Here is a 25,129-nt window from a genome sequence, read left to right as displayed (position 1 = left end):
GCATGTATGTTCAATACCTTTAGTGTCCCCAGAGCCCTCTCCTGCATTATCACAGAGTGCTAAAACTTTCCCACCCTTCAAAGTTCCCAAGCTCCTCTCTTTCAGCTTACTGGAACAGTTTTATCACTTGTGTGAAGAAAACTGCCGCAATCATTCCTGTTTTTCTCTGTCCGTAGCATTATAGGACAAAATACTGCGGAGGAGGAAAACTGAGGAAAAATCTAAGTCAAAAGCTGAAGTATACTAAGATGATTTGATAGTTTAAAAAAAAAAAAAAAGTTTTCCTCCAGTACTATTATGCATGGCCCTCCCTCAACTTCCTCAACACGACTCATTAAGGGAAGCAGCCAGTTAGTCACTTGTCACTCCTCCGTGACTGAGTTAATGTGAAGCTTCTCTTGGCCGTAGTACCTTTGATCATGGCGAGTGGAAAGCATTTGCTGCTCATTGCAGGTAAGAAAACCAGCTGAGACATGATGCAGGACTTTTGTTTTTGTTGTATGAAGCAAACATAGCTGTGAATTATTTTTTTAACTTTGCAATTGTAATTTCTTAAACTTGAGAAAAAAAATTCAAAACTGCACTGCAGTTAGCATTTAAGTAACAAAAAATCTAATTTGAGACAAAAGTTGCATAGTGGACTTTCCAGTGGCTTTATCAAGGAGAATTCTGCTCTTAATGATTCGGGTTTGATGTGTAACAAGGACAGATTTTATTTCTCTTTGCGCACATAAACACAGTCTGGTGATCAGTTTAAGGACGTCGAAAACATGGTGCAGTAAGCTGCGTGTGGTCAGACGGAAACCACAAACGTAGAAGAGTGAATTTGTACAAAATGAAATGACTGGTAATGGACAGATGCAAGGAAACAGGACTGATGGTTACACCGTCACACAATAAAGATGTTGTCTCACAAGACGGCGGATTAATTTGTTTCACTCATCTAAACAAGGCATTTTGTAGCAAACATGGCAATTTGGTAATCGCCACGATTTGACTTTTTTCTCAAAATGATAAATAATATTATTTTTTCTTAATGTGTTGGATAAATTTAAAGTTAATCTTTCATACATATGCAGGCAGTTAAGCAGATATTTGACAAATATTATTTCCATCCATTCACTTGTCCAATTCAGGGTTACAGCGGCCTTTGCATACTCAGCTGTCAAATGGGAGAAAGGAGGGGGGGGGGGGGGGGGGGGCACTAAATAGGTCACCAGTCTATCAACTAATTTTTAGCTTGTTTAGAAACTGTAAAATGTTATATTTACAACACCCAGTGTTTCATAATTACAGCTGAATTGAACAAATACTAATTTATACTTAATTTAAAAAAATTCTTAATCCTAACTGCAGTAATTTCAGGTTACTCTGAGTCACAAATGTATTTTTTTAATTTAAAAAATAGTCTGTGAACCACTAAGTTACTTCATATTTGTTGAAATAATTCCACTGAACATGCTCTTGTATTCTCCTTTGTTTTAACAGTGCCAGTACCTGCTCAGTGTCACACAGATAAAAATCTCATTTGGTGGTAAATTTGTTCAAATTAAAAAGCACTTTTTTGCTCTTTTGTTACAGTGTTGCCACTCCTGGTAAGATGTCAAAAACCACAAGGTAATCCATATTCACTTACTTCTAAAAATGTCACTTGTACACGCTGTACTGCATTTATTGCCCTTTATTATTTGCTCAGTATGCACAACAGTGTGTTTGTAGTTTTTCTCAGAAGGGCTATACAAATACTTGATTGCATTTCTTCTTTTTCTCTCGTTTTTAGTTTTGATGGTACCTACATTTGAAATGGCCTTTATTGGGGATACAGTTTATTTAAAATGCAATCCAAGCGCGAGCTCAGTGACATGGCACAAACGAAATGGTGAGCAAATTGTCGGAGCAGACATTTTGAAAGTGGAAATTAAAAACTCAAATGACGGAGGCCTTTATTCGTGCGAGACCAGTGGGACAAAGAGTGACCCTGTTTCAGTCAATGTCATGGGTAAATTCACAATCAACACATATTAGAGCTCAAACTTCCACAGATCTAAAGGTAAATTCACAATTCACACATAATAATGAAATGATTTCCTTTATTTGTCCTGCAGAATCTGGTCTCAGCACTTCACTCACCATTGAGACAGGCTATCGGAACATGTGGAAGGGAGGTGCAGTTATCCTGAAGCTTGAAAATAAGGATGGTCTGAAAGGGTGGAGGTGCTGGGTGTACAGGGGTGGAGAAAGTGTAAAAAGGATTTCACTGAAATTGGAGGGCGTCAATAACAGTATGGTGTTTCAAACTGCTGACCTCAATGTTGATGAGACTATTTACTGGTGTACGGATAAGGGTCAAACTCACAGAAGTAACCAAGTAATTCTCACCACCTCTGGTAAGCATATTTTTCATTACATCTTCAGTTTTATTGAAATGAAGTTAATGGGAGTACGACGAGGAGACTCATGACTATTAGATTTATATATTTTCTGTTCCCACAGATCCATGGGAGCCTCCAAAACCACCTGAGAAAGAGGGGAAGTTGGGGATGGTGTTGGGGATATTGTTGGTATTGGTGGGGATGTTGGTGGTGATAGTGGTGGTAGGTTTACGACGTAGGAGAAGAAGTGACGGAGGTGAGTAGCATTTTTTTGTTTCTTTGGATTGTTTACTGTTTTTTAGGTATGGTAACAGTCACTGTATTCATACCACACTGCATATCAACTTTTCTCAGAGCGGATTTATGAGGATGTGGCGCTGAGATCAAAAGAGCGAGGTGATGACAAGTATGAAACTCTGCAGAAGGCATCTGGGAGGGAGCGAGAGTACGACACCCTTGCAGGAGCATCAGGTGGAGAGCCGAAAGGTGGCGAATATGAACCACTGAAGAAAGGCGAAATGAAAGAGGGGGTATACCACACTTTAGGGGCGGAAGGGGCGGCGGGTGGAGAGGGTGGATATGAAGCACTGAAGAAAGGCGAAATGAAAGAGGGGGTATACCACACTTTAGGGGTGGAGGGTGCAGCAGGCGGAGAGGGTGGATATGAAGCAGGGAGGAAGGATAAGCCCAGTGAGTCTGCAACAGCGGACGAATGAATAAAAAAGGAGCTGCACCACTGCAGGAGAAACAGGTTTAATGCCGCAAACCAAAACCATGCAGATGTGTTGATCTCGATCCCAAAGTTAAGATTCCTTGATTTGAATGAATGTTTAAGAAATCTGACGTCCAGGTGTCTTTCAGGCGTGAAAGTGTCAATACAGATTGACTATCAATAATAAGTAATGAAAATAAATCTGTGGGAGACTGTAGGAACAGCTCGAGTGAGGTTTTTACAATAACATTTTTTTCAATGGCAGGGAGAAATGTTTGTAATATATTAATTAAATCAAATGATACAGAGTAAAATTTCAGCAAAATCCAAAAGAGCAGCAAACGCTTTGTGACACCAAGTCAACAAACAAGCAACACATCCACACTTTACAAATAGTCTGCTTTATTAACTGATCATGTCCTTCAGCTTTGATGCTACAAGCTAATATGTGCAGTGCTCACTATAGCGTTTCTGCTTACATCATTGTACATTATTAATTCATCTCACAGGAACCAAATGGTTAGTTTAGGCATTATCACATTATTTAGATTTCGCCATCATATTTTTAATGTACTGTTTTTTAATGAGCATTTCCCAAAGCTGTGTTTTTTTGTGATATATACAAAAATATAAATAAATTAGCTCATCAGCAATGGGATAAATATTTTGCACTGTGAGATTCCTTTTAGCACTTAAGCCACTTTCTTAAATGATACTATGTGATATTTTGATAGGTCAATATCAGATAAACTGTTTTACAAAAATGGTATCATCATTTTTTGAGTATGGAAGCTACAGCCTGAGAGTACAGTGAGTCAAGCTCCACGTTCAGTTTTTAATTTTTTTTTTTAAACTATTCCTCGTACAAAAATGAATCATCTTCACATCATTATTTGTCTTGTTAAAGTCATGCTGATTATAACGGATCAGCTTGTTGTCATGTTGCTGAATTTCTATTTTGAAGGCAACACGATTGAAGTACTCTGTGTTTCCCGTTTCCACCATTTAGTATAAATGAGTTAATCACAAATTTATGCTTAGTGTAAACGAACCCTTGCTTAGCGTCCTATATTCAATCATTTAATATCAAAAACATTTTTCTCTCAATAAAATCACACAAACAACGCAGATGTATTGTGGCTAAATGTGTTGCAACCAGTAAGTTGCAACCAGAGATCCTATTTGACCGGTTTTATTGACACTGTTTTATTACTTTTTCTCTTCTGAAAAGCTGGAATGAGACATTAAGATTTATTTATTTTAATTTTTTTATTTTGAGTCGTGTTAAAAGGAAAAAAAGTTTTGCCTTTACGGGATGTTTTTGTTGTTTTGGAAACGTTTTGCGTTTGCTTTCAGGGGTTTTTGTTGTTGTTTTTGTACATACGGTAGATTATTTAATATTCTGTGCTGAAAGACTGTACACGATTCAAGATTCAAAGATTTAAAGCGTTTATTGTCATGTGTGCAAAGAAAAAGCATTTCTCTGTACAATGAAATTCTTTCTCTGCTGTCCACACACAGATGCTGGTTAATATGTACAAATAGATAAAATACAAATGGCAGGAATAAAGGCTTGAGATAATATTATTACTACAAAGATGTTTTGTGTCATTTTTTATTAATTTATGTCCTGCAGTGTCTCCTGTGCTACAGTGTGAGGCTGCTAGTCTAAGTGTCACGGTCCTGGGTCTGTGACCCAGTTTTTTGTGTATTTTTATTGTAATTTTTAGTTTCTAGTATTTAATATAAGTTTAGTTCAGTGCCTCTGAGTTTTTTCTATGGATTTCCTGTTTCCTGTTTTACTTTGAAGGTCTGTGTCTTATGTGATGTTTCTAGTTTTGTGTCTGACTGGTCCCATCAGTTAATTTGTATCAGCTGTGTCCCCCATCTGGTCTCATTCCCTCGTGTTCTTCTTGTATTTATTGTCTGTATTTTCATATGTTCAGCTTCGCGTCGTACCACCGTATCTGCCTGTGTGTTCTGTTCCCGTGTTATTTCAGTTTTAGTACTCTGCCAGCAATAAAGCTGAGGTTCTGTTAACTTGAATGAATCCTGCACTTTGCTTCTTTTCCTGCCTGCCTGCACACAGACCATGACACTAAGGCTGGGAGGAATATAATTCATAGCTTTAAAACTTTGAGGGATAGGTTTTAAAATAAAAGCACAATATGTAAAATAGCCTTATGTAATTATCTAACATGTTCAGCTTTAGTCACGGTGTTTATCTGTTTGTGTTTCAGTGATAGGGATGAATACACCCATCTGTGATAAATTACAGCTGTTACAGATAAATTACAGCTGTTACAGTTTCTCAGCTGAACAGTTAGTGTTTTCAGTTTTAGCACAGGACCGAAACGACTTTTTATCTGTCTCTTCACATGGAATATGAAAAATGCATTTGTTTAAAGATGGCAAAACAACAACAACAACTAGGCTTTCTTATGAGTGTATTGATATGTGTTTTGTTTTTTTTAAAACTTTCTACACAAACGAGTCACAAAAAGATGCCAATGACTTTTCTTTTTTTTTGTTATTTTGTTATGTTTGGAGTTTTACTTCTGTCAGAGTAAAGGGTTTAAAATGCATAGCTGCATCCCTCTAGACAGAGGGAATCATATGGCTTAAATATGCCAGGAATGACAAGGGAACAGGAAACACACGGGGAAAACAGCTGAAAGAAATTAGACTCAACAAGAGAGAAGAAGCAAAACTAAACACACAAAACATGGAGTGCAAGACTGTCGCACGAGCTTGACACAGAAGTGGAGGAAAGGCAGTTTAGGCTAGCTCCTATACTGTTTGTATAGTGTATTTATAAGACTCTTTTTATAAACTTGTGAACTGTACAATGCATTTACAGTGATGTGAAAATGAAATCGCACCCTCTTTCACTTCTATGGTTTTACATATCAGGACATTACAAAAAATCCTCTGGTCCTCAATATGTCTAGAAATAATTTAAATACAAACTCAGATGAACAACCATAGACGTTGCACAAAACAAAAGCTAACCAGAAATTAAGTTGTTCCCCATCAACTTGGGAAAGCTGTCATTCTGCAGCGAGAAAGATTATTCACAAGTTAAAAAATATTAAATATATTCATGAATATATTCATACAGTTGCGGAAGTGAACATCACAGCTAAATCCACCCAAGGCCAGACTGCAATACTAACAGAAACTGCAAACTGCAAAGAACTGCTACTCACACTCTATAGGACTCAGTTAGCATGTCAAATGCTAACGTTTGTGACATCACAATTAGACTAATCAAGTGTGACTTTTTTTGAAAAGGATTGCCAAGAGGAATTTTCTTCTTTTTAAAATATGGCTGCAGAGCTTCAATTTAAAAAGTTGCATCTGAACAAATCAACACAATTTCTGTAACGATGTGCTTTGGACAGACAACCAGAGATGTTTGTCCCCTATCGAACACAGCCCTAACCCCTGTAATGTAAAGTGATGTAATGTGGGGTCTGAGCCACACAGGTTATTTGAACCAGGATCCAATTTGCAGTAATGTGACAACTTTACCAACTGCCAAGCACGGAGGTGGAGGGGTAATGATTTAGGCTTGTTTTGAAGCCGCAGAGAACGGATAACTTGCAGTCAGCGAGTTGACACTTCAAGTTACTGCTGCTTGAGATTCTACAAACTACTGAAAAATAGGGTGTTGGTTATTTAACACACTGCTTCTGCATTTCTTACTGATTGTGCTAAATAAAATGTGAACGATGGTAATATGCTGTGTCATGTTTTGTTGTTGTTTGTGGTTTGAAAACTTAGAATGTATCGCTGTGATCATAGAGGAAATCTACAGTAGTTCCAGTAATGGTTTTACACACATACACACACACACACACACACGCACACACACACACACGCAAGATATTTGATTTCAATAGAAAGCTAATGCTGACCCTTTACTGTCATAATCTTTTTTTTTAGGTCTTCAGGCTCTCTTAAGTCCATTCTTTACTGTGTCCTTTGCCTCTGCACAACATTCATACTGGCATGCAATTGGGCAAGTAAATTACACCGGATGCAGTGCTGCATGCTTATCAGGTATCATATATACCGTATAATATGTTATATGTTCAATCACAAATGGATGCAGGATGATACCACTGATTTTAGAGACCCCAAGGCTTTGTGCTTCTTACCGGCTGTGCCGTCAAAATCTATTTTTCCGCTTCATTTCCATGCTGCTCACAGTTAAGCTCAGTGATCAATATTCTGTCTGGGATGGAGCAGAGCATTAGGGGTAACATGAAACCAAGGGTCAGGAATGTTTAAGACCTGCATACTTAGTGTCTGAATCACACATGAAACGGGAGAGCTGACATGGAGAAAACAGATGTTTTGTTTTACAGTGTAGTACAAATCAGGCATAATAATGAACTTATAGCGAGACGTACTCTGTACCGTCTGATATGAAATGTTAAAACATTAAAATGGCAGCAATGCATAAGGGTAAACTGCCAAATATAAAGATTTGTGACTACTGTGGAAGCTATCACCTCTAAGTTTTATTCTTCAGTATTTTTCCACATTCTTTTACACATAGATTTAGTTTATAATTAAGAACAGAACATTTAACAATAAATGAATGAAAAATGACAGAAACAGTAAAAATCCTAACATTTAATATCAATCCTATCAGTAAACAGTACCATCCCATTACTAGTTAATGACTAACTAGATACATGACCACATCTAACAAAAATAAATTGTACAGAGAAATGCCGTTGGGATTTTCAGCATTTTTATTAACTGGTCTTGGTTTTAATTGATATTTTATGGATTATTAAACACATATGAATTCAATTTAAAGTCCACCTTTAAATGAGAGCTCTACAAAACTGATCCCACAGCCTCAGCTTGGTGCTGTTTGTGCTTTGCCACTTCACTGGAGACAGCAAACTGCTTCCTCTGATGCCAGCCTCAAACACAGATGGAGCAAACCAAAATGATACCAATAGAGGACGTATTAGATGTTAATCATACAAAGCAAAATTCTGTTTTTGCAAAATTTCTTTCTGTTTCTATTTAGAAATAGAAATAGAAGCAGAAAGAATAGAAACAGAAAGAAACAGAAAGAAAAACAGTTTCTAACCTAAGAGTCTAATTTTAAAAGAGGACGTTGATGTTCTGGAGATTTAAACTAATCCTATATGCTTTTTTTTTTTCACAGTATGTCAGCTAGTAGGCAAGGTAGTAGTCCACTACATACAGTGGTTAAAAACTGCATCTAAAATGTCTATGTAGACTTCCCAGAAAGCCAGATGTGGTGTTATTTGCAGATGTTCAGTTCCTTTTTCAGTGGATGAATAAACCAATACTACAAAACATTATATATTGTGTTGTATTGGCACATGATTTTTTTTCCTAAAATGTGCACATTAAGGACAATAATGAAAAAAAAAAACAAAAAAAACAACCAAAGACCTGTTGGGGCCAGGGGCAGAGACAAGGGGTGGCCATGGGTGGCTATGTTCAACTATATATTAATGGAGAAAATGCATCCAGAAATTACTATATCTTCAGCAAACCTGTTTTGCCATAAATGAGAGTATCTCAACAGATGGTTGCAGATCTTTTTTGTTTTGTTTTTTAAATCAGATAAGGGTGAAAAATAAAAATCAAACAAATATGTTATTATTCTATGTAGTAAATGTACCATTTGACTAGGAAGACTAATACATAAACCTACAGCAGGTTGTTTCTCTCTTGGCCACCCCTATAAAAAATCTTGTCTTCGAAACTAATCTGACAATAGATATCAATTTCTCCTAAAAAGAAAAGTCAGTGTTCATTGTGCGCCTAAAGATGTGTAATCACGAGTGATTAAAATACAAATAAGAGGCATAGAAATGAAATCCATGTCATGCCAGTCCAGTTTCTACAGTTACAATGACTAAGCATCAAAGAACGCCACACCAGGCCTAAAGCCGTCCTCCGACATGTCTGAAGGTGGGCCGGTGACACCATTCTGCCACACAGCGTATAACGACTGCACTCGTGCACAAACACATTTTACGTTTACTACTGTCTTCACCTCTACTGTGCAGTCTCTGTGAAATTCTTAATTTATGATAAAATAGTCAGACCTGCTGAAAATTGTCCATTCCCACATTCCCACCAGTTTTTTAATGCCATTGAGTGAAATTCCACATTGCTGATAAACTGTGTCTGCTGGCTTTACGTTATAACTCTCGGTCGCCCTCTCCTCCGTAAAGATAATTATTGGTTCCGGCTGGTTGGACATACTCCTCAGTTTTGTCCCAGTCTGACACCCAGCCTCCTCCTCCTCCCCCAGCCATGCCCCCTCCGTTGGGATCCGATGCCTGGTTCGTGGCTCCGTAGCCCGCTCCACCGCTTGTGCGATACAGTTCTTCCGTCTCATTTGCAAGCTCATCCTCGTCCAGGATCCCGCATTTCTCGTCACTCAGCTGCTCTGGCTCTGCCCAAGGTTGTTTCTCTCCAGATGCAAAAATACCTGCAGCAGACACACAAACTCACTGAGGTAATAAATGACATGAATGTTACAGACCTAGACTTTTACAGTGATAGCTGACAAGTATACAGAGTTTTGCTGAATTTTCATCATTCAGAATTTTTGTAGTTGATCTGGTTACGCACAAGAAAGGAGACTATGCATACCATAGAACATAACACCTCCATAATGAACGAGTGAGGCAATAAGAAACACGCCCTGCCACTCTTCTCGTGTCTACCAGGAAAACGTGAGAGAGAACCATGAGAAAGTTGATTACACTTACAAGCACGCATTATTATCAGTTAGAGTCACAAATTCAGAAACGGTTCTCACCTTATGCTTTGTCATGGCACCGACTATAAGTGGGCAGACCATCCCAGACAAGGTGCCTACGCCGTTGGAGATACCCATGAGGATACTAGCATACCGCGGTGCAATGTCCAGGTGGTTGACATTGAAACCTTGTGAGGAACCATTAATATTATTACCATCTTGTGATAAAAACACAACAATGTAGCTGCTTAACTTTCAGTCGCATATCATTTATGATTAAAATCTTTGAAGGAACACTTCATATTTCACCTGAAATGGCGAAACCAGAGAAACCCACAGCCAGGACCAGGAATGTAATGGCAATGCCTTTTGTGTGTGAAAAACCAACTACCAGCAGCAAGGTAGCCTCCATCCCAAACCCTGATGCAAGCAAGCAAAAAACAGACATATAAATAGTTTTAACATATAACAGTGCAAGTGCTTATTTTGTTGCCTTGTGTTCACACTTTTCGCTAACCGAATGTGCCTGGAAGTCTTGTCGATTGGTTAGAGATAAGTGCCTTGCAAGCTTCTGCATTTCACTTCGGTGTTTGCTGTTTGGTTTCTCTCTACAATGTAAAAATAGCAGACAGTGGCGGGGCTTCTGTTTTTGATGAGTCATCATTTGCCTTATGTGGTAAATGACTTCTCACCACAGTCGTGTTACTGTGCTTGTTTTCTTCAGTGTCGCTTGACTCACTTCAAACATAAAATTCAAATAATTTTATATAAGATTTTGAGCATGTGCCAATTTAACCTCTAAAAATAAAAGGACCATATATACGCTTAACAATTAAGGGAACACTTAGTTATTGCATTGTCAGTCTGTCCAGTTTGGAAGCATAACCTGCAGCCCTTACAGGCTGCGCAGATAATGAGAGTCCATGAGCGTGGCATGAGAGCTCGATGTCCTTGAATGGGACCTGTGCTCACAGACAGGTGCTGTGTCGATTGACTGGCATTTGCCACTTATTCTTCACAGATGTGAGCACGTCCACATTGCTCATGACTTCCTGGGCTGTTTCTGTCTTGTCAGATGTAATTGTTTCATTTATGCAAGTTTTCGTTTTCCCTTCCCTTTAATTGGTTCTTTCTTACCTCCACAGTTCATTAGCTTCCTGACATTCGTGGTGGTCATGATGTGGTTGCATCGCAAATAGTCAGCAATCTGGCCACCAATGGGCACAATGATGGTCATAACCAGATGAGGAAGAGCAGACAATATCCCCACCTAGATGAGAACAAGAAAAAAGCCTTAACAAGTGTAAAACATCCATGGAAGTTGGCACAAACAGTGCGATCTCTGCCATGTTATTGTACGTACATTCTCAGAAACCTGGGTAAGGAAATATTTTACATTTGAACCCAAGACTGTTCACCACTCTATCGCAGCAACTTCTGTCACTACAGTTATAATCTGCCTGTAGGTAATGACTGGAGCTCAAGCTAACGTGCTTATGAGGCACAGAACAGTACATATTCATATAGTTTCCTCCAGACTTTAAGGTGCAGCTTTGGAAGACAAACTACATTCAAATACAAAAACAAATTTAGAAAACTCTTATTTTTCACCAAAATTTTAAATAAAAATTTAAGTTCATTAAAGTTCAAAGTTGAGCCTGAACATAAATGTCAGCTGCTTATTTGCAGCAGGGTGGTGCAGACCATTGTAATGGTGCCAGAATGCCTCTAGAAATCCTCCCGAAAGCCATTGTTCTTCTGGTGCTCTGGTTTCCTCAGTCAGACATACAGGATATTTAATTAGTGATTCTAAATTGGGTGTATGTGTTAATATGAGACAAAGCTTTGAATGATCAACAACACTAAAATAGAAATACTTCAGTGTAACAGCCTATAAATGAATTGATATTTAAAAAAAATATGTCCCATAGAATAACACAATTTTCAATCTTTTTAAAAAAATTTAATTTTAGTAAATTAAGGTGAAAAATTGTTGTCAGTGCTTCATGACTCAAAATAAGGTGTGCAAACTGCAATGGTACAAATGAGGACATTTAAATTCACCACTGCAGTGGCAAGACACTCAACCAAAGCTGCAGTGATGTCCTTTATTTTCTGATATAACTGCTGAAAGGTTTTTGCTTGTCGACTGCACATGTTACCTTGCTAATTTCAAACCCAAAGACCTCCTCAAAGTAAGCAGGCTGGCTGATGAGGAGCAAGTAGAAAGTCCAGCTTCGGCAGAAGTTGGCTACAATGATGGCATACACTGGCATGGAGGTAAAGAAGGCCCTCCACGGTGTGTTGAATTTCTGTAAGGGAAAAATGTGATGATGATTTTAGTGATTTTGTCTCAAACGTGTATAGCTCTTTGCTTGAACACGTAACTAATTAATTTTTTTAATGTTTTCCTTTGAAACAAACGAGCAACACAAACAACAACAGAGCAGGGTGTGTGGAACTGAGTTTTGCTTGACTGCAGATACAGAAATGAGTGCTAACAAAAAGTTTCTAAATCTGTCACTGTGACAGATAAACAATTGAGATTCTGACTCAGTGTTTGCTTGTTTATCATCTCCGTTATCTCACTCTGAATCAGCATATAAACTCATCTATTTTTAAGAGGGGGTTTTTTTTAAACGTGGTTTCATAGCAATCCTGTAAACTAGTGAAATGCCCTTGAATGAAGTGCAGTGAGAGATCTTGAGAAATCTGTTGCATGTACTGACCGTTACTGTAAATTGGGCTGACTCGCCAATGCTTTCCTCAATGTATTTCCTCTCCTCCTCGGTGATGGTGGGGTGAGCTGCCGGACTTTCATACGAGACCAGGATCCAAAAGCAATACCACATAACACCAAAACTTCCTGGGGAAGGAACAGGCAGATTGGAGAAAAAAGATTATTTTTTTTCCACACTAACTCATTTGTTATTACAATACTGTGCAAACAAGGACCCCTCATTTCTTTAGATTCTTCTTCCAAGTAGCCAGACTTTGCTGTAACTTTTAAAAGTGGTCTTGAGCAATAGTTCTTTAGCCTTCATGAGTTTTTCTTTGGATGTCGGTTACTTTGTTACTTTTCAGGCCAGTTTTTGTACCCGTGCCTGACTATGTTCAGAAGATTGTGTTTATTTGTTAAGCCACGTGACACTGAGCTGATCTGACTCGAGGGATGAACCAGTGTTGTGTCTACACATTGCTAGTACAAATAATTTGCTCCATTTCTATACAAAAATAATAATAATTTTTTCCACCAACAAAGGGATTCGCAAAGACCTGTCTGCTGAATCTTTAAGCATAAAATACTTGAGATGTGCTGAGCATATCACAGCATGCTGTGAAGTGCTTCCTTTAAAAGTTTTTGCCGAAACTGGACAATTGCAGGTCAAAAGAGGAAGTGGCACATCTAAAAAAAACTATCTGCAAATGAAGGCAATCCGAAAGTCCTTAAGAAAGAGTAAAAACGTTGGTAGCACTTTATAAAAGTGTCACATGGTATTAATAAGTGCTTAATTAATCATTTATATATCATTACTCCTCCTTAGTATGTCCTTTATAAATACAGATATGTTTATCTGTCTGTTACTGTTACATCATGTACAACTATCACTGGTATTACATCACTTCTACTAATAATCATAATAACATTCATAATAATATATCTGTTTTTATTAATGTCAAACTGCTGAGGAGTAATGCTGCATAAATAATGAATTAAGGGCTTGCTAATACCTTAATAATGCCTAACACTGTGACTTTATTATAAAGTGCTCCCAAGAAATACATCCATCTATTGTTCACTGAAGCTTCAACAGAGCTCGTCTCAGTGGGAGGGTGGCTGTCAAGAAGACAGAAGGGAAACAGGGAAAACACACAGTCATGGATTGGCCTCCCCAAGTTTACCTCAGCATTAATTAGGAATGTAGGGTCTCCAGAGAACAAAACAAAAGGCAACCAACATCCAAAGAAGAGCTTTGAATGTCCTTCAAAGAGTTCAGATTTTGTGTGCCGAAGAATCAAGGTAGTCAAATATTGACTTTCAACTTTGTTACATTTGTACTGAACTATTGAACTAAATCTGCTTTTGCCACGTATGCTGTTTCAATAAATTGCTGCGCTGTCGAAAAATAAAAAGAACTAAGGCATTGCTCAAGATTCGTTCCACAGTACTGTGTCCGAACACATAACAGTTTTGACATGACATGTGGTGTAATTTCTTGTTTACCATGAGACTACATCCTTCTGATATTTATGGCGCTGGTCTGCTGTGGTTTTCCTTTTCTCACAGTTTCATTATGAGTGAGGGTGTACTGTGTGCGTTCAGTGTCTTCGCAAGCATCCGCATTTTCATGTATCAACAACAGTTAGCTTATTAAAAAATGCATATTCATTCCAAACTGAAGGGTTTGAAATGAGGCCCAGGGTAAAGGCGTCTTACCATACACATAGAAGACAGATGACCATCCTGAGTACTGGACTAGGATTCCAGCTAATGGCATGGCAATCACAGCACCAGCATAAGAACCTAAAACAGGAAAATATTGATTTTATTTTGATATTGTTTATATATATTTGTTGTTAATTGTCTTAATCTATCACCCATTGTTTGCAGGCAGAGCAGCTGAGGGTCACTGATCACGGACTCACCACAAAAGGCTGTTGTTGCCAGGCGACTTCTTTCAAGAGGTGGTGCCCATTTGGCCCAAATACCATGACATGCCGGGTATGAAACTCCCTGTGGGAATAGGAGTAGAATGTAGGAATTTGCATGATTATAAATAATCTCAACTGCATTATGTAAACAGAAGCACATTGCAGGGGGGCACTTCAGGGGAGAGAGAAGCACCTCCACAAGTCCTTGAAAGATCCTGACAATGATAACGCAGCCAAAGTGCATACGAGCTGCTGTAGGAATGAGCATGTTCAGGAAAGATGTTGCCACTATAGCAAAGCCAAACACCCTGAAAAAGAAACAAAACACAAAGAAGAAATTACCCCATTGAATATGCTGTGCGACAAAAGCTGATTATTCCTTGCACGGTGCAGGAGGTTAACAGACCTGTTTGCTGCAAACTTTTGACAAATGAACCCTCCTGGGATTTGAGTTACAATGTATCCCCAGAAGAATGAACCGTGGATCATTCCCACCGTTTCAGGATCCCAGTCAAACTGTGCTTTCTGTTGGGACACACAGTAAGACACATCATTTAAAATCATATCTGGATATGTGCAAATGAGTTATTCTTTCACTTCTCAAAAGCAAGACTAAAATCTAAAAGTGGACATTAGATAATTAACAGTAAACAAGAACCATAAAAAACAGATGCTGACCACTACTGACATCTGCTGACCAGCCACAAGTATTCCACCAGATCTCTTAACTATATCAAACATTCACTAGCTGGGCCCACGTCCTCATTTTAGGTTTGACAACGTTTAAGTAGGTAAAGGTGAATGCTTGGACATGCGGTTTGGGGGAGGCCTCAAAGGGAACTGCCGGCGGCTCCCAGGCCTGGCAGATCCCCGTGTACTAAAAGGCATTGAGGAAGTTAAAGAACTGAAAAGGGGAGGGAGGGTGAGACACGTAAACAAGAGGGAATAGCTTGCAGAACTGGGGGAAGCTATAGATGAAAACCGGAAGCAGCGTGTTTGGAGGCGTGGTCCGATGCTTAATATCTAATTATATCAAACAGCTGGAATTGGAATAAACCTTTTTCATAGCCAGTATTTTGGTTTTACTCTGACTTTGTTTGATTTGGTGGGTTGGTTTTTAGGATGCCTGCATTGTTCAGTCCTGGTTAGTTGCGGAAATTAGCTCCTCCCTTTATGACTAGTTAGCTTGGGATCATAGGAGGTGCTGCCTTCAGGTGATAATACAGAGAGAAATCATTTTCATGAAAGTACTGCTGTGTTAGTTTTAATAATGTGACACTTTGGTATGCTTACTCGTGTTTTATCATTCCAGTCAGTGTAACATTTTCTCATGTTGTTAAATCCTAACTCAGCATTTTATGAGTCCATTAGACACATATAATCATATGTAGGGTACCTAGCACAACCCCCCATGGCCAAAACAATCTTAAAACAACATAAACATAAACAGTCATATTACACAATATGTAATTCGTCCGTGTCACTTCAGGGGAGAATTTAACATTAGCTCAGACTCATCTGCTGTCACTCACCACTATAACCTCCTTGTTGTCTTTGAAGATGGTGTGGCTGTTGACCATGCTGACGATAGCCACGCCCAAGTTACACCGGATACCGAAGGAGATGCAGAAACCAATGCCAGAGAGGATTGCGATGATGTAGCGCCTGGGCAGACCGAAGCACGTGCAGTCCACCACAGGCATCTCCTTCTCCTCCACCAGCTCTGGCCGGCCCTCTGCCGACAGCTCGATGGTCTCGCCATTTTCCTGTTTCTTCTCGATAGCTCTGTGAGGAAAAGTGGGTAGATTAAAAGTGTCACCTACATTTAGGTCACTTTATTGTTCCTGTATCGAAGAGGGGGTAGATAAACTGTATTCTTTAATAAAGGCAAAACTATTTGTATTTCTTATCTCTTAAGCATAACTTGCCAAAGAAATAACCTTGAAAATACACAACAAAACACACTTGCATGCAAATGAGTCATTTCAAAAAGCTTCTACTAGCAGATAGTATTGTTTACTGATTTATTTAAGCTAAACAATGATTCATAAGTGACAGGAAATAACTCGAGGTTCAACAGTTACTAAGTCCTGAAAACCTAATGCATGTCATTGATTTAACTTCGGAGGAATTGGTAAGTGGGCCTGAGGTTTTCCAATCTCCTGCTGCCACAGTGAAAACAGATCCTGAAAAGCTTGTTGACTGACAACTTGGCCTGATGAAAGTGAGTGGGTTTAGATGTTCAGACAGTCCTCTTGGGTGTCTGTTTGACTGCTAAGTCAAGCATCTTAAAAAAAAAAAATCCCAGTCAGCACAAATGTCCATTAGCATCCCACTGCTGGGACCTGCTGTTAACGCTTTAACTTATCACATTAAGTTAATACAATCAGGATTTCTGCGCTGCACCCTCACAGAAAGCGCCAGCAAAAAAGAAAAGCCTAAAGCAAGCTGCTCTTCTGCCTCACTGCAAAATCCTTAGAAACCACAAGGACTGTCAGCCTCCGACAAGCATCAAATATGCATCTAAATGTAGCAGTCATCTATTAAACATGTCATGTGAAAAGCTGAGTTGTAAGATAAGACCACTGCAGGTCCAGCTACAATCGCAGAGATGCACAGAGTATGGCTATACTTCGTCAAAGCACATCCACAAACTCAAACCTGCAGCTTTTAGCCAAAAATCAACTGTGCAAATGTAGAGCAGAGATCATGGGAATATTTTGTTTGACAACTTGTACTGAACGAAAGATTAAATGAACCAGATTAGCATTCATAACCGACTCTTCCTGATTTTTAATTACCCACAATTTTGACAGGTTAGAAAAAGACTAGAGCAGGTTATGATACTGTAAATCACATTCATTGTATGATTACATGGAATGCGACAAACACTTCAGTGAAACAGTGACAAAAAAAAGCAATCATGGAGGCAATAATCAATAAAAGTATCAATAAAATCTAATTTATATTGGATGTATAACTATATCCAGTTTTATCCTCTTAGGGTCAGTGCATTTAAAAGCCACAATACTTTCTATGTATTGTTTCATGTTTCAGAGGTGGACAAGTAGAAAGTGACAGATCAGTTTTTAGCTCATCCAGCTAGCGTTAGTCAGATCACACTTGTTATTAATCTCTGCCTCTCCTCTACAGCAAGTCCTTCATCCTGTCTTCTTCCTCTGCCCCCAACCAATCACAGCAGATGCCCCCCGCCCCCCCTTCCTGTTAAAATGGAGTTTTTCCTTCCCATTGTCACCAAAGTGCTTGCTCATAGCGGGTCATATGATTGTTGGGTTTTTTTCTCTGAATGTTTTATTGTAGGATCTACCTTACAATATAAAGCGCCTTGAGGCGACTGTTGTTGTGATTTGGTGCTATATAAATAAAATTGAATTGAAAATGTAAGAATAGATTTTAGTGAAACTTAAAACATTGATCACCTAATCATGGTCAAGGTTAGTGTCAAGGTCACATTTGCCATTTTACAGGCAGTATCTTATAAATTGTGAAACATCATGAGCTGGATGAGTTACTACATCACTGCCCTTTAGGTTTTATATATACATGTGAGCAGCTTCTATTGACCTGGATCAGCCAGCAATTTGAAAACCTCATCCACTGTTGTATACGTCGCTGTTGTGAATATGATCACAGTGAACCTCTGATGCACCACCATACTCTTCCTAACCAAACAGACATTGTGATCATTTTAATTATTAAGGAGACTGGAGGATGGCGTGAGACATTCAAGACCAAACACAAACACAGCTGATACAATTATCCAAATCAAAATATGCACCCAAAATAACCTTTCACACGCTGAATGTAGTACGAAAAACCCCAGTCCTGATGGCGCATTTAAGTGATTCTTATGATTCTGATGCTGTAATATTTTTTTCCTAGATTTAAGTGTATTTTTATCTAAGGTCACTGAAGGTTGACAAACAAAGGAAATCGTAGAAGTGACTAGGACATATGACAAAACACCTCAGGTCAAAACACTTCCCAGATCTCTTTTTTTGTTGTGAGTAAATCTGTGTGTCATACTTGCGATATTCAACAACATTTAGAGCTTGTTCATCTAGTGGCAAAAGCTTTTATAAGTACATCTGTTGTGTAGGCCCTGGAGTTAAGGCAGTTGTTTATATCACGCTATGTAATATATTTCCTGCAGACTTTAAAGTGACATGGTTATTACCAGAGAACTGCTGTGAGGCCATTTGTGTTCCTGCCAACAAATCTGTCCAGAACATTCATACAAAATACCAACACGATTGAAAGCAGCTATGCCGTTATAAAACATGCTCTGTTGGTAACTGTAAGCAGGGGTTCCAACAATCTTCAACACCGATCAAATATTAATGATTTTCGTTGTTAAATTATTAATATCACTGGCTCTCTTGGACTATTTCTGTCTGGGCTGGCCTCTCTCGTCTTTCTTCCTGTCTGCTTTTCATCTTTAACCCTGCTCCTTACCGGCATCTCCTCTGGCTCACACATATTCTCACACATAATTCACAGCAGTCCTTCCTTATTTTACACCAGTTTATTTCCCTGGTGTCCATATATGTAGTTTTTTTTTTGTCACTGGCTGTACACTTGTAGTGCTTTCGGAGTAAAGCTCTCTCTACTTATGATGTAATTTCTCAACATTTACCATGTAATTTTTGTCATTCTTAAGCATCTCAAAACACAACTGACATTAAAAGGAAAGATATTATTAACACTGAGCATTTCTATACAATTAACATATTTTGGGTATTTTAGAAGAAACAGCCAATAATGTTTCTTCTTCTTACATTGCAATTGCACATTATTGTTAAGGGCATAAGCCGTATTATAGAATATCATAAACACCCCTTCTTTCATTCTAATTACACATTATTTTGGTGCGCAAGATGTAATATGCTTCAGAGTTGTCCCATCTGATTAAGGGGGCACTCCAAGTCATTTCTTTAGAAGGTATGTCCATCAGAAAACACAATAAATGAAGTATAATGCAACATAATGCGGACAATCTGAAAAGGGGAGATTATGCCATACAGCCAAAACTGTTAACAACAGTGTCTAAAGAATGAAAACGTGTTTTTATTGTCTTAAAGTTTTGTATTATATTAGAAACAGTCACATTATAAATTGTGCCTCCTTCTAAATTAATCTAAAGGTGTTCAACACTTCAAAATGCAGGTCTCGTTTCCTTTAAAACCTCCTTGCTCTGCTGCACTGAAATTTTAGACTCATTTGGAATCAGTTAGTATTTTCGATACTGAATATTACACATTAGACTAATTGTGGTGAAAGCATTTTGACAAATTATACTATAGGTCAAGGACTTTATTATAAAGGGCCACTATATTTTACATTTTATACTGTATCAGTTGCAGTGACTTTTCATGACTGACCCCAGGTTAAGGAAAATCCGTCGTAATCCCTAAAAGCTGCCTGACCTTCTCTCCCTTTCTCCCGTTACACCTTGTAAAAAAGCCCAGATTGAATCATTCCTGTGGAACAATTGAACTCAATCCCAAAAAAGTAAAAGTTCTGAATGTTGGAGTATAGCAGAGCTGAATTCTATATTTCCTGAATCAATGCACCTGGTTCCGTCAGCGGGTTCATCTCTTAATTCATACATCAAGGACAAATGTAGGGCAGACCGTCAGCTCGGACACCTTGGAATAATTGATTAGATAAGAGAAAGTTGATGGGCTGAAAATGCTCCATGGCATTAATACAAACTTAGTGAACTAAATCTCCTAATATAAAATGTTAAAATATCCTCTATCCGCTCATGTGGCAGTTATAACAGACGAAGGAAAAAGGTATAAGAGAGTTAGTCATAAAATACTCGCGAGGAACGAGTTTTCCAGGTAAATGTTTTGAGGATAAAACCTGAGATAAATAAGAGATTCAGAGTGTCTTTGAGTCAAATTCCTGCTTAACCTGAAAATAAAGACAAGCACCAGCTGTCTACTATGATCACTGACTGAAATCACAGACGATCGCGTGACTGCTAATTTGCGCTAATCAACTTTGAAAAGAAGAAGATGACGCTTGAGAAGTAAACATCAGGCGGAGAGTTGTATAATAAAACAGGCTAAAGGTTTAGTCATTTACAATAATTAAATAAAGAGTCATTTATTTAATTATAAGGTGCGGGTTTCGCGTGCGGAGAGTCGGAGCGGTCAAGCAGGCCGGTGAGCCTTTTACGCAAAGCAGCCAGGTACAGGCGGGAGCACGTGAGAGCAGTGCGCTCCAGTGAGATGACCTGCGCTCTCTGCCGCAGGTCGGGTGTCCTAATCCCGGCTATGAAGGGGGGTGCGCGGGCGAGGGACAAGATGACAAGCTATCTGGCTACTAGAGAGGAAGAGAGACGTGGCCCAGGTGTACGCCCTGCAGGGATTTACGTGGGCCGACAGCTTGGACGGGGAGATGCTATTTCTGGAGGGGATTTAAGTGTTTAGACGCTGCATCAAATCCCGAGAGAAAGAAAGGGGAGTCCACCTATGAGTTTCTTGCTATCAGATAACTGCCCAGGTTCTTACACGCTATTTCTCAGGAGTGCCCAATGAAGGTTTTTGCTTTGTTTTGTTTCGTTTTTTGCCACCGAGTGTCAACGGAATTGGTTGCACTGTCGCTATAAACCTATAAAAGTGTCCCAATAAGTCATTAAAATGATACCGAGTTCTTAAATGTCTGTTTTTCTGTTATTATAACCGATATATAACAAGTTGTTATGACAAAATAGCTGTTTTTTGAAAGAGGTTACTGTCTACCAATGAGATGTGAGATGACCTTAGGCCTGCTTTACGCTAAACACACAGTTCCTCTTTGGAAGAATAATTAGAGCAGATTATCAACATTGTCTAATCTCTAAAAATGCAAGAAAGTGAAACACAGAGTTTTATTAGTCTTTCAGAAAATTCCTGATGGACACCCCCTCCCCTCACTCACACACACACACACACACACACACACACACACACACACACACACACACACACACACACACACACACGGTGTCACAGTGTCTCTGTAATGTGACAATGTAACAGCACGGCAAGCTTAGGAGAAATGGATCCAAGTATCGATCCAGCGCGTCATCTTACACTGAGAGAACATTTTGAGCCTGAAATGTAACTTCATTCTGTTTTTTTTGTTCTTCGGGAACAAAGAATGATACACACTGCTTATAAAAGAGAGCCTGAACATTAACTTGGGTTTCTTTTTTAATCTCTTATCAGCTACTTTAAGTCGCCAGTGCCACATACAGCGAGTTATTGTCTACACATTTCTTATATGAAAGATTTATAAGCGGACACATATTTCCATATTATTGATTCGGGCCTCTGGACATTATATTTCTTTAAATCTTTTCAATAGAAACACTCATAGACTAACAGGCCATGTTTCAGCATCAGTAAGAATGAACTTCCCCTCAGGTCCGCAGCTTAACCGCTAAACACAAAGCTCCTTTTTAACATTAAAGGTCATCCAGCAGATGTTTCTGCTCTGTTTCTGTTCCCTGAGGAGGAGATTTTACATACCCGTATATTTTCCCAAGAGTTTTGGCTGCCACGGCCTTAAACCTGTCCGGCCGGACCTCCATCCTCACGTCTCCAGGACCGGACCAATGTGCAGTCTTTGCGCGCTCCCGACTGAGCGCACAGCCTTTCTCCTCTGCTTCCCGGCTTCTTGCTTCTTACTCACATTAAAAGAACCGATTTGGTTGGGTCACCAGCTTTCGTAACTCACGCTTTCATGTGAAACGAGACTCGTAATCAGCGACAGACTGTCCAGAGATTTGACTGAGCCTCCTTCAAGTCCCTTTATATAAAACCAGTCGAATATGCATGTTCTTCCCCACTTTTCCGGATACCCTGTCCAAACAAACTTCGTCACACTGTTTGGTGTCCGTAAAGGTTCACAGAGAGTCGTTGGCAACTTTCGACAAGATTCATATCCAAACGTTGTCTCTGGCCATGGTCCTGAAACAGATTACTGCTGCCTCTAATCTCTCCAAGTGTGTAGTGAGTGGAAGGCATACGGCACTTCCTTCCTCGTTTTAAGCACCGACTATCCAAGCCGCGGCTATTCTTGGACTGCACAAGCCTTGAATGGGGAGTTAGTGTAAACACTGTCCCACCAAGAATATTAATAGAGTTTCTGGGTATTTGTAAGAAGGTACGCAGACTCACCTCGGGACAGTGGTTGTGGATTAGATTGCAGGGTTTTTTCGCGTTTATGACCAGAAATAAATTTTAGAAGGATTGAAAATCAATAGAACATCACAAATGGAGGGGACGAGTCTTGATCTCTTCATGATCTGCACCTTACCAGCAGGGACAGAGGCAGGGCTGCTATATGTCATTATAAGTTAATGGAGTCACTCATTTGGTGCGTATTGGCGAGCTGCTTTCTTTTCTAGACATTTTTTTACATATAGAAATGTTTAAACTAGCGTAAAACGGGCTTAATGTAACTGTATACTGTAGATAGAAAAAGTGCAAAAGAAAAACTGCATTGAAGTATTTTATGTATGTGGGTCTAAAATCATATTTTCCTTTGTCCATCAACAAAAGTGTGTCAGTATTGATTTTATCTTCCAGTCTCTTTACACTGGAAGTGCTGCATTACAGTTAGGTTCATGAGGATTTGGACAATAGTAGCCCTTTTTATAAACATTCCCTCATTTTTAGAGGCTCAGATGTAACTTGACAAGTGACTGAGAAGCAGTTTTGTGGCATTTCTTTACCTTGAGAAACTCGCCATTGCGTTCATTGTTTTATGACTGTGCCTGATTGTTGATTTGGCCACTCATAAACAGTGTTGGTCAAGTTACTTGAAAAAGTAATCAGTAACTAATTACTGATTACTTCCCCAAAAAGTAATCCCGTTACTTTACTGATTACTTATTTTCAAAAGTAATTAATTACTTAGTTACTTTTTAAAAACACGATTTACAACCTTAATTGTTATGTGATGGCTGCGTGCAGGCAGGAGAAGGACCCAAAGTGCAGACTCCGGAGACAAAACTTAAACTCAAAACCACTTTAATCTTAGACTCAAATATAACATAACTGGAAAAATCAAAATAAACTTACACCGAAGGACTGAAAAACACACAGCTAAATAAACGGTAGATCGCGACAAAATCAAACTGAAACACAGGGCTTAAATACATAGAGGGAGCAATCAGGGAATGGACAACAGGAGGGAAACACAGCTGGGGCAAATCAGAACTGACGAGACAAGGAAGCGTAAACTGAACACACTGAGATGAGACAGAAACCTTCAAAGTAAAACAGGAAACACAAAACACAGACTGGACACGGGGATACAGCAGACAGGGGAGACAGCAACCAAGGATTACACAGAGACAAACCATAAGACATGACTCACGAAAACCCAAAGACTAGAAATTATAAATAATATAATAAACTCAAAAGCCCTGGGTCAACGACCCAGGCATCCTAACAGTATCCCCCCCTAAAGGGCTGGCTCCCAGACAGCCCAACCCGAAACACCAAAACAAAAAACAACCCAACCAGGGTGGGCGGCGGGGGAACAGGATGGAGGGACCGAAACGAAACAAACACACGGAGCCAGAGACAAAAGATACAGGGAGCAAAAGCCCAAAACAGAACAAAACAACAGCACTGCGGCCCAGCAACAGTCCAAAAGAAAACAGACAAAAAGCCCATGAAAGGCGCTGAGGCCCAGGTAACAGTATCGAAAAGGTTCAGGAGGCTGGCCCGGAGGCTGACGGCACAACAGTCCAAACCCGGGCAGTTCGGGGGGCGGCCCGGAGGCAGGCGGCCCAAGAGCCAAGTGAACAGTTCAGGGGGCCGGGCAGGCGGGAGGCACCGGCGGCGACGGAGCAGGTCAGGAGGCCGGCCGGGCGGGATGCACCGGCGGCGACGGAGCAGGTCAGGAGGCCGGCCGGGCGGCAATGACGTCCAGTCATCGGCCCGGAAAGTGGCCGAACAGGCCGGACAGGACGGACAGGACGAGCAGGACGAGCAGGACGAGCAGGACGAGCAGGCCGGACAGGACGAGCAGGCCGGACAGGACGAGCAGGCCGGACGAGCAGGACGTGCAGGCCGGACAGGACCAGACGGCATGGGGACCTCAGGCGCAGACAAAGATAGATGGAGCGAGGCAGGACCAGGCGACGCCGAAGGCGAAGACACGGAGGCCGGACCAGGCGACGCAGAGGCTGAAGCTGAAGCCGGACCAGGCGAGGGCGAAGACTCGGAGGCCGGACCAGGCGAGGGCGGCGCTGCAGGGAATGATGTGGGAGCCGCAGGTGGTGGCGCTGCAGGCGACGCAGGTCGCTGGACGGGCCCCTCGGACCCTCCAGCGGGAACAGGAGGCTGGACGGGCCCCTCGGACCCTCCAGCGGGAACAGGAGGCTGGACGGGCCCCTCGGACCCTCCAGCGGGAACAGGAGGCTGAAGCGGTCCCTCGGACCCTCCAGCGGAGGCAGGATGCTGGACGGGTCCCTCGGACCCTCCAGCGGGAACAGGCGGCTGAAGCGGTCCCTCGGACCCTCCAGCGGGAACAGGCGGCTGAAGCGGTCCCTCGGACCCTCCAGCGGGAACAGGCGGCTGAAGCGGTCCC

At 40.2% G+C, this 25,129-nt stretch overlaps 2 protein-coding genes across 2 annotated transcripts; one reads left to right on the top strand and one right to left on the bottom strand.

Annotated features, from left to right (window-relative positions):
• The first annotated feature begins 373 nt into the window (after positions 1-373).
• On the top strand, positions 374-5,124 carry LOC102781400 (uncharacterized). The gene is made up of 6 exons (XM_006801020.2): positions 374-453; positions 1,582-1,617; positions 1,781-1,999; positions 2,106-2,387; positions 2,494-2,628; positions 2,727-5,124. The coding sequence occupies exons 1-6, from the start codon at positions 420-422 to the stop codon at positions 3,086-3,088; spliced, it is 1,068 nt and encodes a 355-aa protein (XP_006801083.2). The 5' UTR covers positions 374-419; the 3' UTR covers positions 3,089-5,124.
• Positions 5,125-9,153: 4,029 nt separating this feature from the next.
• Positions 9,154-22,524, bottom strand: slc17a7b (solute carrier family 17 member 7b). Its single transcript, XM_006801019.3, has 13 exons — positions 22,054-22,524; positions 16,042-16,294; positions 14,916-15,034; positions 14,703-14,817; positions 14,504-14,591; positions 14,295-14,381; positions 12,586-12,722; positions 12,019-12,168; positions 10,994-11,126; positions 10,166-10,276; positions 9,917-10,044; positions 9,748-9,817; positions 9,154-9,583 (listed from the first exon to the last, which is right to left on the bottom strand). Exons 1-13 carry the CDS (start codon positions 22,113-22,115, stop codon positions 9,291-9,293), a joined length of 1,746 nt encoding a protein of 581 aa, XP_006801082.2. The 5' UTR covers positions 22,116-22,524; the 3' UTR covers positions 9,154-9,290.
• Between the last annotated feature and the right edge of the window lie 2,605 nt (positions 22,525-25,129).

The sequence above is a fragment of the Neolamprologus brichardi genome, chromosome 8 (assembly GCF_056152115.1).
Source record: "Neolamprologus brichardi isolate AB-2024 chromosome 8, ASM5615211v1, whole genome shotgun sequence".
Classification (NCBI taxonomy): Eukaryota; Metazoa; Chordata; class Actinopteri; order Cichliformes; family Cichlidae; genus Neolamprologus; species Neolamprologus brichardi.
The sequence above is the reverse complement of the archived record's forward strand: the minus strand, read 5'-3'. Positions and strand labels throughout refer to the sequence as shown.

Excerpts from the sequence above, each read along its gene's own strand:
- LOC102781400 (XM_006801020.2), top strand. The coding sequence starts at position 420 with ATGGCGAGTGGAAAGCATTTGCTGCTCATTGCAG. Across the intron at positions 454-1,581 it reads GCATTTGCTGCTCATTGCAG|TGTTGCCACTCCTGGTAAGA; the intron begins GTAAGAAAACCA and ends CTTTTGTTACAG. Across the intron at positions 1,618-1,780 it reads AAGATGTCAAAAACCACAAG|TTTTGATGGTACCTACATTT; the intron begins GTAATCCATATT and ends TCTCGTTTTTAG.
- slc17a7b (XM_006801019.3), bottom strand. The coding sequence starts at position 22,115 with ATGGAGGTCCGGCCGGACAGGTTTAAGGCCGTGGCAGCCAAAACTCTT. Across the intron at positions 14,818-14,915 it reads CAAAAGTTTGCAGCAAACAG|GGTGTTTGGCTTTGCTATAG; the intron begins GTCTGTTAACCT and ends TTTCTTTTTCAG. Across the intron at positions 9,584-9,747 it reads TGGAGGTGTTATGTTCTATG|GTATTTTTGCATCTGGAGAG; the intron begins GTATGCATAGTC and ends TGTCTGCTGCAG.